This window comes from Argiope bruennichi, chromosome 8, assembly GCF_947563725.1.
Source record: "Argiope bruennichi chromosome 8, qqArgBrue1.1, whole genome shotgun sequence".
NCBI lineage: Eukaryota > Metazoa > Arthropoda > Arachnida > Araneae > Araneidae > Argiope > Argiope bruennichi.
In genome coordinates, this window is record NC_079158.1 from 3,517,878 (window position 1) to 3,531,401 (window position 13,524).

The window sequence follows — 13,524 nt, forward strand, 5'->3', positions numbered from 1 at the left end:
AACATACATTTGATCATATTTTTTCAAATAATAATCACATATATTATATATATATATATATATATATATATATATATATATATACAGTGGCTCAAACAATTGAGAGTACACCTTACTTTCACTTGCTAAATCCGACTTCCAAGGTAAATAACACGTTACCGAGAAGTGAAAACACGTTTATATTTTTACACATAATAAATGGTTTAATTTAGAGTAAGAATAGAGAAAAATCAACGAAAAACTTCTAAATTGAAAAATTTTAGAAGCATTTTGAATAAACATACTCAGAATTTTGCCTCAAAAAATTGAGAGTACACCAATGTCATTTTTGCAATATCTCGCATAGAAACAAAGTGTCACTGTTAAGTTGCATGTCTTTTGGCTCTTATAATGGCCTCTGTTGCCACTCACCATTAAGTTTTGCATTTCCTGTTTCTTTAATTCTACTCTTAGCTTATTCCAACTTGGAATCTGGCAACTCCCTTTTAGTTTAGGTTACGGAAAAAAAAAATTGAAATAAGAATGGTTCTATTGATGTGATTACGTTAACTTACGTTTTTTTAATAGTATTTATATAAGTTTTCATCAATATTATGTACGTATTCTATGCAGAATAACTTTCTATACTGTAAATAGTCTCATTATCTCTGTGTCGTGTTGTGAAAATAAATATATTTAAAACGAAAGGAGAATTTGCATTGAGTCATAACAAATTGGCGTCCGCGACAGGACATTATACTCTGCATTACGTAATGAAGCAGAAATCGTCAAATTTACGATCCGGATATTACTTTGTTCAAGATAAACCAGGTAATTAATGATTTTTGACTGCTTCTGTTTTATTTATATACGAAGTTCCGATTTTGAGTAGAGTGTTTATGTTCAATTGATTTACGTTTATTATTAAGTAAAATGACTCAAAAGGCAGGACAAACAGAGATTGAGGCTAAATTAAAGGCTGAACAAGCAAAATTAGAAACTAAATTAAGAAATGAAAAAATGAATTTATGACGTCTTTTTACTGTAGCGGCAAACACTTTCGATGATATTCATCATAAGATTGATAAAGTAAAGGACATTCACGTTCAATATAACAAAGTTGTCGAGAAAGCTGAGTGTTTATTTAAAGTTGATGATGAAATTAAAGAATGTATTATGTTTACTGATGAAGAATATGATACGACGGAATCATACAGAGACAGATTTACCGAAATAAGAGTTGTTTATGAAAAACAATATACAGAAGATAAAAGTAGCTCTGTAGTTTCCCGTAAATACTCACATGACAATTTAAAATTGCCAAAATTACGTATGAAAGAGTATGATCTAATACCTAGAACCTGGGTTGCGTTTTGGGGACAATTTTGTCGTATTGATGAAGATGAGAATATAAGAGAAAAAAATAAGTTTCAATATTTATTATCTTCGTTCAAACCAAAAACAAAGGCTCGTGATATTGGGGAAAGTTACCCACCGTCTAAGGACAATTATGCGAAAGTTATAGAGCATTTGAAGTCCCGATTTGGGAGGAAGGATTTACTGACTGAAGTTTACATTCGAGATTTATTAGCATTAGTCAATAGTAAATCGAATATCAAGTTAAATGATTTGTACGATAAACTTGGTTCATATTTACGTGCGTTAGAGACATTAGGTGTGACAACGTCTAATTATGCAGCAATGTTGTATCCAGTTGTTGAATCGTGTCTCCCAACAGAAATCTTAAAAGCATGGGATAGATATAGGCTGAATAGAGAAGACAAAGAAGATGATCCTGTTGTCTCAAAGGATAAAGTCCTAGAAAATTTTATGACTTTTTTACATGATGAAGTAGAAGGCGAAGAACATCGTTTTCTAGCAGAAACTTCATTTGGCGATGGTATGAAACGTAAAGAATCTAATAAACCACCACTGAGAGATGAACCCACTGCTGCTATTCTAATTGCGAATACATCAGTTGGAAGAAATCAGTGTATTTTCTGTGAGAGTGCTCATGCAAGTCAAGACTGCCAGAAAATCTCCAACTTGGCTTATGAGGACAGAAAGGGACAAGTTATTCGCAAGAGATGCTGCCTCGTTTGCCTTAAACCTGGTCATATCGCAAAAAGGTGCCATAGTTTCGTTAAATATTTGATTTGTGGACGAAGGCATTATGCTTTACTATGTCCAGATTTACGAAAGGATAAAATTTCCTCGAAGAGTAGAGAAGTTGATGAGGAGCAACATTCCACGGAAACTTTGTTAACAAATTTTCCCTCAGAACGTAAAATTTATCTAAAAACTATGATTGTCAGACTACGACATAAAAACAAAGAAGTCTGTGTTCGCACATTGATGGATGATGGATCCCATCGTTCTTATATTGAAAAGAGTTTAGTTGCAGAGTTGAATCTTTCTCCTTCCGGAACGGAAGTGCTTTCTCAAGGATTGTTTGGAGGCGGAATTTCTCCTTCTATGGAGTATGGGAGATTCACAGTAACGGTTGAAAGCTTGGATCGTAAATATTCGACTTCAATGTCTCTTCTTGATCAACCGAAAATTTTCTCAACTTTACCAAGGATAAGTGATAGAAATTTAATTGCCGAACTTGCTTCTCGAGGGATTAAACTGATTGATGTTGGACAAGATACGCCACCCGTAAGAGTTCTTCTGGGAGCTGATGTGCTTGGAAGAATATTGACAGGAAGAGTAGAGATACTTGCGTTCGGAATATCAGCCATAGAGACTTTATTGGTTTGGACCATTTTAGGATTAGGGAAGAAAAAACAATCTGTTTACATGGTTACACTAGCTCTGCAAAATATCGAGCTTCCAAAAATTTGGGATTTAGAAGTTTTGGGAATTAAAGATCCCATTGAAAGGAAAAATAAGTCAATTCTGGCAGAAGAAACTCTGCTCCATTTCAAGGAAACTGTAAAATTAAAAGATCTACGATATGAAGTAGCATTACCTTGGTTATCTGGTCACCCACCAGTGTACAATATGCATGATGTGGCTGAATCTAGACTACGTTCAGTTACAAAGCGTCTAGTGAAAGAAGATATGTATAAAGTTTACGATGATGTTTTAAGACAATGGCAAAGGGAAGGTATAATAGAAGCTATCGCAGAGAATGAAATTTCAAACCCAGGTCATTATCTTCCTCATAGACCCGTCATCAAATCAGCAAGCCTCACTACCAAAGTTCGTTCAGTTTTTGACGCATCCTTCACACGACCAGGATATGCTTCTCTAAATGAATGTTTAAGTGTTGGACCTAGCCTCTCAGAACAGATTACTCCTCTTCTCTTAAGATTTCGCACTAATAACTTCGGAGTGATTGCTGACATTAAGCAAGCTTTTTTACAATTAAGTGTCAGACCAGAGGATCGTGATTTTTTGAGATTCTTGTGGTGGGATTCCAAAGATAGTTCGAAATTTTAATTTTTCAGACATTGTAGAGTTGTCTTCAGAGTTTCATCAAGCCCTTTTCTTTTGAATGCTAGAATTCGCCATCACTTGGATTCAGCTAAATTCCAAAATGAGTCTCTTCAACCGACAGTCCAGAAACTTAAACGAGGATTTTATGTGGACAATTTAACAGTTAGTGTTGAAAACGAAGCAGAATTATTACGGTTCAAGGAACAAGCCATGCAAATAATGAATGCAGCGTCCTTTGAATTACGGAGTTGGGCTCACATAGGAATTAAACATCTAGAAAGTCAAAATGTGCTTGGACTTAAATGGGATACCGAGACCGATGAGCTCTACTGTGTTCATCCTGAAGCTGATATGGGAATAAGTGATACTAAGAGGAAATTACTTTCTGTTGACGCCAATAAGTCAGCAGAACGCTCCGCCTACTAAATTTGTAGCGCCACCCAGTGGTGAAATCATATAACCGAGAGAGTGTGTGTGAAAACCCCTGAGTGAGGGTGTGTCGGGAGTGTTGAGAATAAAAGAGAGAGATACAGTCCACGAGATTGTGTTTCATTTATATGTGATTGAGTTTTTTCTAAAAACTGAGCTATCGAAGGCCAAATCATGGTCCAGTTAGCCGGAGACGTCTATGCATCTATTGTATAGTAATTCATTGTTTGAAATGTGTGATTTATTAGTGGAGATATCGTCGATGATGACGAAATTGGTGCGAAAATACCAAGAATGAGAATTCTGTTGTGGATAACTGGTCTTGAGTGACAGCAGTCCCAGCAAAGAGGTATGGGCAGTATTATCCTTTGAGTTATTAACTAATTAATTTCCCGAGATGAAGTTAATTTTGTTTTGTTGAGTTATAATTAATTTCCCGATATGAAGTTAATTTTGTTTTTGATGAGTTATAATTAATTTCCCGAGATGAAATTAATTTTGTTTTTGATGAGTTGTAATTAATTTCCCGAGACGAAGTTAATTTTGTTTTAATGAGTTTAGAATAAAATTGTGATAATATTATTCTCTTGAATTGTTTTGAATTATATATTTAAAATGGCGGGTTTAGCAAAATTAAAGAAAGATGAATTAAAACTCGTTGCCGAGGAGATAGGTTTGGTTATTGCGGAAGGCATGAATAAGAGTGAAATAAAACGTTTAATTGAGGAGAGTGATGTGTACAAAAACGACAACGAAGTTGTTAAAGATGCTGTAGATCAAATAATAGGGAATAGAAACCAAAAATCTGATCAGCATAGTGAAATAGAACTAGAGCGTCTTAGATTAGAGAGAGCTAAAATAGAATTACAATTAGCGCAATTAAGGGCTACTGAAAATAGTACTCAGACTTCCGTTAATGTAGAGCGTAAAACCGAACCAGAAGAGTCTCTGGATAGCTTATTAAAGTCTGTGAGAATATTATGTATTAAATCACCGGGCAAAGCTCAGGATTGGGGTTTCTTTTTTACTTCGTTAGAGAGAGCACTTAGTACTAAAAAGGTTCCTGAGAAATTTAAAGCTGAGATTTTATTAAATTTATTAGGAGAAAGAGCTTCGAATATCCTAACTTATATTGCTGAGAAAGACTTAAATAATTATGAAGAAATTAAATCAATTGTACTAAGAGAATTCGAGCCAACAGCGCAAGCGGTTTTAGAGAATTTTAGATACGCTTCTAGAGATAATGAAACTCATGTGTAATTCGCGTCACGCTTAATGACGAGTTTTGAATATTATTTAAAATTAAGGGGTGTTACAGATTTTGAGACCCTAAAACAATTGATAGTTTCGGATAAATTATTCCAAACGCTGGATAAAGAAACAGCAACTCATATTAATATTAGGCAAAATCAAAAGTGGTTTACACCTCTCGAGTTAGAAAAAGAATGTGATCTTTATTTTGCTTCCAAAGGCAAAACCATTAATGAGATGAGAAGAGGGCAAAATTATAGCAATAAATTTAAACCAGCATCAAAAGTATTTTTCAATGAGATGAAAAATAAAAATTGCGATTTATGTCTAAAAAGCGAGAATCATCCTTTGTATGCTTGTCCTCAATTTAAGAGACTTTCGGTTCTTGAACGCGTAGAGGTAGTAAAAAATAAAAGTGCCTGCTTCAAATGTTTATCGCCTAATTGCAGCGTTAAAAAGTGTTCGTTTAGAAATTGTTTCTGTGGCAAAGCTCGCAATAAGTTAATACACTTTTCGAAAGAAGCAAAAAATGTTTCGTCTACGAATGTAAAAACCACCGAAGTCATAAATAAGTCGCAATCGGAGGGTAGAAATTCGGAACAGGGTTCGGTTTCCCCCAGTGAGTGGGGTCCGACTTTCGTCGCAACAAATCTAACCGTAAACAAGAATGTTGTTTTGTCTACTGTAAGATGTTTGATAAAAGACAGATGTTCGCAATGGCAGGAAGTAAGGTGTCTTTTGGATAACGGCTCACAGTGCTGCCTCATGAGTCAGAATTGCATGCAGAGGCTAGAACTCCAAAGTGAAAAAATAAATCAATCTATTTCTTGTATAAATAATGCCTCTCTTGTAGTTAATCGCAGAGTTACAGCAATTGTGGCTAATAAAAATAAAAGTTTCGAAAGAAATATTTCAATGTTAGTGGTATCAAAAATAACGGATTTAATATCGAATAAGATGATAGATATGCGTGTAAATATGCCAGAATCAATTGACCTTGCGGACCCTAATTTTAATATTCCGGGCAAAATAGATATTTTAATTGGCGCTCAATACTTTTATGAAATAATAAAGCCGGGAAAATTAAATGCTAAAAATGAGAATTTGACGTTACAGGACTCTCTCTGTATTTGGGTATATTGTAGGAGGTAGCGCTTCGAGTTCAGTTAAATTAAATTCTAACTATTGCGGTTTAATATGTGGAGCAGAAGAATTAAATTCAAATTTGAGAAATTTTTGGGAGATTGAGGAAATGGGTAATGGATTACCTAAAAGTAAAGAGAATGCTATTTGTGAGGAGCATTATGCGCGAACACATACGTAGAAGAGATGAGACAGGAAAATATACTGTGACGATGCCATTTAAAGAGCATTGGTCATGTCTAGGGAATTCAAGGGATATTGCTGTAAAACGACTCGAATCGCTGTGGACTCGCCTGTCTAGAGACCAAAAATATCTGAAACTGTATTCTGATTTTCTGAAGGAGTATGAAGAGTTAGGCCACATGAGCGAGATACAAGATGAAAGTGTTGAACCTGAAGTGACATATTATATGCCTCATCATGGCATCTATAGGCCTCAAAAAACGACGACTAAACTAAGTACTGTGTTTAATGCGTCCACCTTGACTAGTAGTGGAAAATCGCTCAACTCAATTCAGTATAACGGCGGAGTGATTCAAGACGATCTATTTACATTGCTAATTAGATTCAGAAAGCATATATTTGCATTTACTGCAGATATTCGTCAGATGTATCGTATGATCAATATAGATTAGAGTCAAAGAAATCTACAAAGAATTTTATGGAAAGAGGGAGCTAATGAGCCCGTTAAAACGTATCAGCTAAATACGGTTACCTACGGAACGGTTAGTGCTCCATATCTAGCCATGAGAACACTTAAACAAATTTCCATTGACGAGGGAAAAAACTTTCCAAGTGCTGCATCAGTCTTGTGTCATGACTTTTATATGGACGACGTTTTAAGTGGAGCGAGTACATTGTAAGAGACAAAAACTTTGCAACATGAACTTGTTGGCATTCTAAAAACAGCCCAGATGTCATTACACAAGTGGTGTGGAAATACTTCCGAGCTTATTCCTGCTACGGAGAAAGAGTATGAGTTCTCATCTACAGATGAAATTAAGACTTTAGGGATTGCCTGGAAGGCTAAAGCTGACTGCTCTACCTTTAAAGTAGATGCCCATCCTACCAAAAGGTCGGTCTTATCCATTATCGCCCGACTTTTTGATCCACTTGAGTTACTTGGGCCAGTGATCACGAAGGCAAAAATATTCATGCAACAATTGTGGTTACTCAAGATCGATTGAGGTGAAATGCTTCCCGAGAAAGAAGCTAGTGAATGGCAACAGTTTGTAACATCTTTAAGAAACTTAAATGACATTAACATAGAAAGATGTATTGTCATTCCAAACGCGGAAATGAATGAGCTTCATGGATTCTGTGCCTCGTCTGAAAAGGCATATGGTGCTGCAATCTACGCCAAAACAGTCGATTCAGCGGGTGAAGTGAAAGTAAAGCTAATCACGAGTAAATCTCGTGTATCACCAATCAAGCAGGTAACTATACCTCTTTTAGAATTATGCAGTGCCGTTCTGCTCACCAAATTGATGCAGAAGGTAAAAAATGCATTAAAAATGGATATTACGTCAGTATCATATTATTCGGATTCTACAATCGTGCTTTCGTGGATGAGGAAAGAGTCACGAGACTTAAAAACATTTGTTGCGAACAGAGTGGCTATTATTCAAGAATCCACAAAAATGAATCAGTGGCATCATGTTCCTTCCGAACAAAATCCCGCTGACGTCATTTCAAGAGGACTTGATCCAACGAAAATGCAACAAAGTGACTTATGGTGGTTTGGTCCAGCCTTTCTCCAAGAACTGGTTGTGAACTTTCCTGGTGATTGCGATGACATCCACTATCCATTGGACAGTTCTGTGCAGAACAAGGACGTTTCTTCTGAGAAACTTTATTTAGCAGAACTCAAAAATTCGACTAATTTCTGTTTAATTTCAGCTGTGGACTCATCATTTTTAGATAATATACTCAGTGTGTCAAATAAGTTTTATAAAATAATTAAAATCTTAGCCTTTATTTTCAGATTTATTAATAATTTGAGAAACTCGAGCAAATGTTTAACCACCAAGGAACTGCAGTTGGCCAAGTTAACTTTAGTCAAACTTGTCCAGGTAGCTGCCTTTAATTGTGAAATAAAAGCCCTCGAAAAAGGTGAAAATGTTAATGAGAGTGAGGTAAGTTGCTTGAACCCATTTCTAGACCCAAACGGTGTCTTACGTGTTGGAGGAAGACTAAGTAATTCTGATTTGTCATATGATAAAAAGTTTCCCATATTACTTCCAAAGAATCACAAATTCACTTTGTTAGTTATGCAATATTTTCATCTTAAATATTTGCATGTTGGTGCACAAACATTGTTGTATTTGGTAAGACGGGAATATTGGCTATTATCTGGCAGAAATACAGCCAGAAAAATTATTCATGATTGTGTTATTTGTGCTAAAACTAAACCTAGAACGGTAACCCAAATTATGGGAAATCTTCCAACCAATAGAGTTAAACCTAGTTATCCTTTTACTCATGTTGGGATAGACTTTTGTGGACCTTTCTATATTAAATACAAAGGTCAGAGGAAAGGCATTTATCAAAAATGTTATGTGGCTGTTTTCATTTGCTTTGCTACTAAGGCAATCCACTTGGAAATAGTCACTGACTTAACTGCAGAGGCAATGATTGCCACTTTAAAGCGCTTTTTTAGCAGAAGAGGAGTTAGTTCCTCTATCTGTTCTGATAATGCAACTAATTTCAAAGGGGCCAATTCAGATTTGAAACGTTTGCAAAATATGATTGGTAGACCCCCAGAGCCATTAGCTAATTACTTAACAACTGAACAAGTGACATGGAAATTTATTCCACCAAGGTCACCTAACTTCGGTGGCTTATGGGAGGCGGGTGTTAAATCTTTCAAACACCATTTAAAGATAGTTGTTGGTAATGCGCGTTTAACAATGGAACAGTTTTTGACTATTGTTATTCAAATTGAAGGTATTCTAAACAGTCGCCCACTGACACCTTTGTCATCAGATCCAAACAATTTTGAAATTTTGACCCCAGGCCATTTTTTAATCGGCCGTCCCATAAATAGTATTCCTGATTCAGATTATTCAGAGAGAAAAGATAACCTTTTACTCAATGGCAAAGATTGAGCAAAATGGTCCAAACAATTTGGAAAAAATGGAAATTAGATTACTTAAATAATTTGCAAGCCAGACACAAATGGCAGTTTGAGAAACAAAACATTTCAAAGGATTCTATGGTTCTTTTAAAAGATGATAATCTTCCCCCTTGCCAGTGGACAATGGGAAGAATACAAGATTTAATTTATGGATCAGACGGCAATGTCAGGGTAGTACTTGTAAAAACTCCACAAGGAGTCACGAAAAGAGCAATTTCAAAAATTTGTTTGTTACCATGTGAATAAAATCAATGTATATTTAGTGTAATTATTATATTTAGTATTTAAAATGATATAATGTATATTTAAGTTGTTCGTTGTACATATTGCAATATCGCATATATTTTCTTTTCAGAAATGTTTTGTATATAATGTTCAAATTTATTTTAAAAGTGTAATTTTTTTTTTTTTTTTGTATCTTGTGCAAGATAATTGTTGAAATTTTGCATTGTCTAATTAAGTAATGTGTTAAATTTTTATTTCTGTAATGTTGAGATTTTGAAATGATATTTCAAGGGGGGCGGAATGTTGAAGCCAATAAGTCAGCAGAACGCTCCGCCTACTAAATTTGTAGCTCCACCCAGTGGTGAAATCATATAACCGAGAGAGTGTGTGTGAAAACCCCTGAGTGAGGGTGTGTCGGGAGTTTGGTTTCACCTCATCTGCGACTTTATTACCAAAATTATTGTTGCAAGAAGCCTAGCGTAGTAAATTGGACTGGAACGAGGAGTTAACACCTGATATGCAAAAACGGTATCAACGATGGGCTAAACATTTAGATCTTATTGAAAGATGTAGAATTCCTCGCAAGCTATTTTATGGAAGTTTCGAAAAGGCTACCTTGCACATATTTACGGATGCTTCTGCTCATGGGTATGCGTGTTGTACTTTTTTACGGTGTGAAGAAGAGGGAGAAGTGAAAATCTCATTGGTTTCCGCAAAAGCTAGAGTAGCACCTGTACTGAGACCTACAATTCCCCGATTGGAACTATTAGGAGCAGCCATTGGAGCTAGAATTGCTTCAACAATTAAAGAAGCGCTTGAGCTATCTTTGGAGACATATTTTTGGACAGATTCTATGGTAGTTCTGGGATGGATTACTAACTCAGAACCATGGAATACGTTTGTGGGTAACAGAGTAAAAGAAATAAGAGAACTCACAAATGCTGAAGATTGGAGATTTGTTCCTGGAGATGTCAATCCTGCAGATATACCTTCAAGACCATGCGAGTGGTTTGAACTTTTACAAAGCCAGTGGTGGGAGGGTCCAAAATGGCTCTACGAACCTCCGGAGTTTTGGCCCTATGCTGAAATAACTCTACCAGAAGAGGCATTAGTAGAAAGACGAAAGTCTGTTGCTGTAAATCTTAATATCAATACCAAAGAATGTCTTGGAAGTAGATTTTAATACTTTTCCAGTTATCCAAGAATTTTCCGAGTGACAGCTTGGGTATTGAGATTTTGTCGGAACATAAGAGTGAATTCAGACAAGCTGACAAAAGAGCTGTCATACGAAGAAATTCAAAGAGCCGAAGAAGCATTGATCCTATTAATACAATCAGAATGGCCGTCTGATATTCGTGAAAAATACACGCAGACAATTCATTTCTACGAAGATAATAAGATTTTGAAAGTTCGTTCGAGACTAATACTTGGAGAAGATCGAGAAGATTTTGTACGACCTACAGTTTTACCAGATCATTCAATTGTCAGGAGACTTATTGATTATATTCATCAGAAGCTTCACCATGCTGGTGTGAAAACTACTCTGTCTCATTTACGCGAACGGTTTTGGATTCCTTGAGGCCGTAGGGTAGTCAGAGAAGTTTTGAAAAGATGCATTACATGCAAGAGATATACATCAAAGCCTGTGCTACCAGATAGTCCAGCTCCTCTTCCTGCCGACAGAATAAATCGCGTTGCTGCGTTTCAAGTGACTGGTGCTGATCTAGCAGGTCCCTTATTCTTGAAAGGAGGTCAAAAGGCTTGGATTGTGATATTTACGTGCGCAGTTTATCGTGGTATTCACTTGGAATTAGTAACCTCTCTGTCAACTAAAGCTTTCATGCAAGCTTTAAGAAGATTTTTTGCTCGAAGAGGACGTTGCTCAATGATATACACTGATAACGGCACAAATTATTTGGGAACGTCAAGAGCGTTCAACTCACTCAATTGGCAGGAAATAACAGCTGAATGTGCCATAGAGAAGATCAAATGGCACTTCAATCCTCCTGCTGCACCATGGTATGGAGGTTGGTGGGACCCTCAAACAACTTTTAAGGAAGGTTCTTGGTCATGCTTCTGTATCTTACGAAGAAATGCTGACTTTGCTATGTGAGTGTGAGAGCATAGTCAATGGACGCCCACTTACTTACATATATGATGATCCTAATGAATTGAAGGCTATCAAACCATCAGACTTCATCCAAGACATTAAAGGCACTGAAGTTTTGGACTTGGACATTGTAGACGCTAAGCATTTACGTAAGCGTATACGTTATCTTCAAAATCTGCGCTATCAATTACGTCAACGGTTCCAAAAAGAATATTTATCAGAGCTTATTTGGAATCCGCAGTTAGATCTCAAGCGATGTGACTTATCAGTAGGAGATATTGTTCTAGTGGGCTCGGACAATGTTAAACGGTTAAACTGGCCTTTAGGACGCGTCATCGAAATGTTTCAAGGAAAGGACAACATCGAACGAGTCGTCAAATTGCTTGTATCTAATGGAGAAATTATCCAACCTATTCAGAGAATTTATCCCTTAGAATTGAGCTCTTCTGAGATTTTCGAGGATGTACCTGCAATAGTTGAAAGTGCTCCCGATACCTCTTATAGTGCTAAACAGTGTTCTACTTCAAATGACCAATCTTTTCAATCTGAAGATCTTTCTAAAGAACAAAAAGAAACTCTGAAGAAAACACGACTTGGTCGTCAAATTGCCCCTCCAAAAAGATTGGACTTATAGACTGAACTTCAACTTTAATTTCAGTACATTTGTATAATCTGTTTAGTATTTTAGTTCATTCATTAACAATTATTAATTAAGATTTCTGTAGTATTTACTTGTATTGCATATAATTTATATTTTGTTTTGTATTGCTTTAAGCAAGTTATGCCCACAATACAAAAGGTGGGAGGATGTTGCCACTCACCATTAAGTTTTGTATTTCCTGTTTCTTTAATTCTACTCTTAGCTTATTCCAACTTGGAATCTGGCAACTTCCTTTTAGTTTAGGTTACGGAAAAAAAATTGAAATAAGAATGGTTCTATTGATGTGATTACGTTAACTTACTTTTTTTAATAGTATTTATATAAGTTTTCATCAATATTATGTACGTATTCTATGCAGAATAACTTTCTCTACTGTAAATAGCCTCATTATCTCTGTGTCGTGTTGTGAAAATAAATATATTTAAAACGAAAGGAGAATTCACATTGAGTCATAACAGCCTCTAAACGTCATGGTACCGATTCGATTAATTTTTGGTGGTATTTGAAGATATTTTACCCCATTCTTCCTGCAACACTTGTTTTAAATGGATTTTGTTTCTAATTTTGTGTTTTTGAACCACCTTTTCGAAAATAAATTATTAATTTGCATATTGAACGTGGAAAATCTATTAGAAAAACTGCTGAAACAGTTAACTTGAGTCATTCAATAGTTTTCAATATCATTAAACGATATAAAAAGAATCATATTATTCAGGATAAAAGAAGACCTGTCCGACCATCAAAGCTATCCAATGGAAAAAAGCGAATTATCGTTCGAAATATTAAAAAAAAATCCAAGAAAGAGTGCTCCTAAAGTTGCTGCTGATTTACAAGCATTATATGGAATAATTGTTAATCTTGAAACTATTAGAAGGGCAATTCGATCTGCTGGATATCACGGTAGAGTAGCCAAAAAAATTCTTCGTGAGTGAAAAGAATAGAAAACTCAGACTAGCTTTCGTAACATAATCCAACATAAATAAGAATTCTGATTACTGGAATAAAGTTATATTTGCTGATGAGAGTAAATTTAATATATTTGGTTCTGACGGTAGAATCTGGTTGTGGAGAAAACCCAAGTAAGAATTTCGCAAACAGAACTTGGTACCAACAGTAAAACATGGTGGAGGAGGAGTTATGGTATGGGGG

The 13,524-nt window shown here is 35.6% G+C and overlaps 4 protein-coding genes across 4 annotated transcripts; all 4 read left to right on the forward strand.

The window, feature by feature from the left end:
- The first annotated feature begins 752 nt into the window (after positions 1–752).
- LOC129981402 (uncharacterized) lies at positions 753–3,846 on the forward strand. Its single transcript, XM_056092234.1, has 3 exons — positions 753–810; positions 1,028–3,370; positions 3,509–3,846. Exons 1-3 carry the CDS (start codon positions 753–755, stop codon positions 3,844–3,846), a joined length of 2,739 nt encoding a protein of 912 aa, XP_055948209.1.
- A 2,513-nt stretch (positions 3,847–6,359) lies between these two features.
- On the forward strand, positions 6,360–6,878 carry LOC129981403 (uncharacterized). The gene has a single exon (XM_056092236.1). It carries the CDS (start codon positions 6,360–6,362, stop codon positions 6,876–6,878), a length of 519 nt encoding a protein of 172 aa, XP_055948211.1.
- A 3,243-nt stretch (positions 6,879–10,121) lies between these two features.
- LOC129981406 (uncharacterized) lies at positions 10,122–10,787 on the forward strand. The gene has a single exon (XM_056092238.1). It carries the CDS (start codon positions 10,122–10,124, stop codon positions 10,785–10,787), a length of 666 nt encoding a protein of 221 aa, XP_055948213.1.
- Positions 10,788–11,625: 838 nt separating this feature from the next.
- LOC129981407 (uncharacterized) lies at positions 11,626–12,348 on the forward strand. Its single transcript, XM_056092239.1, has one exon. It carries the CDS (start codon positions 11,626–11,628, stop codon positions 12,346–12,348), a length of 723 nt encoding a protein of 240 aa, XP_055948214.1.
- The last annotated feature ends 1,176 nt before the right edge of the window (positions 12,349–13,524 follow it).

Excerpts from the sequence above, each read along its gene's own strand:
- LOC129981402 (XM_056092234.1), top strand. The coding sequence starts at position 753 with ATGAAGCAGAAATCGTCAAATTTACGATCCGGATATTACTTTGTTCAA. Across the intron at positions 811-1,027 it reads CTTTGTTCAAGATAAACCAG|CGGCAAACACTTTCGATGAT; the intron begins GTAATTAATGAT and ends TTTTTACTGTAG. Across the intron at positions 3,371-3,508 it reads AAGTGTCAGACCAGAGGATC|CTAAATTCCAAAATGAGTCT; the intron begins GTGATTTTTTGA and ends ACTTGGATTCAG.
- LOC129981403 (XM_056092236.1), top strand. The coding sequence starts at position 6,360 with ATGGATTACCTAAAAGTAAAGAGAATGCTATTTGTGAGGAGCATTATG.
- LOC129981406 (XM_056092238.1), top strand. The coding sequence starts at position 10,122 with ATGCAAAAACGGTATCAACGATGGGCTAAACATTTAGATCTTATTGAA.
- LOC129981407 (XM_056092239.1), top strand. The coding sequence starts at position 11,626 with ATGGAGGTTGGTGGGACCCTCAAACAACTTTTAAGGAAGGTTCTTGGT.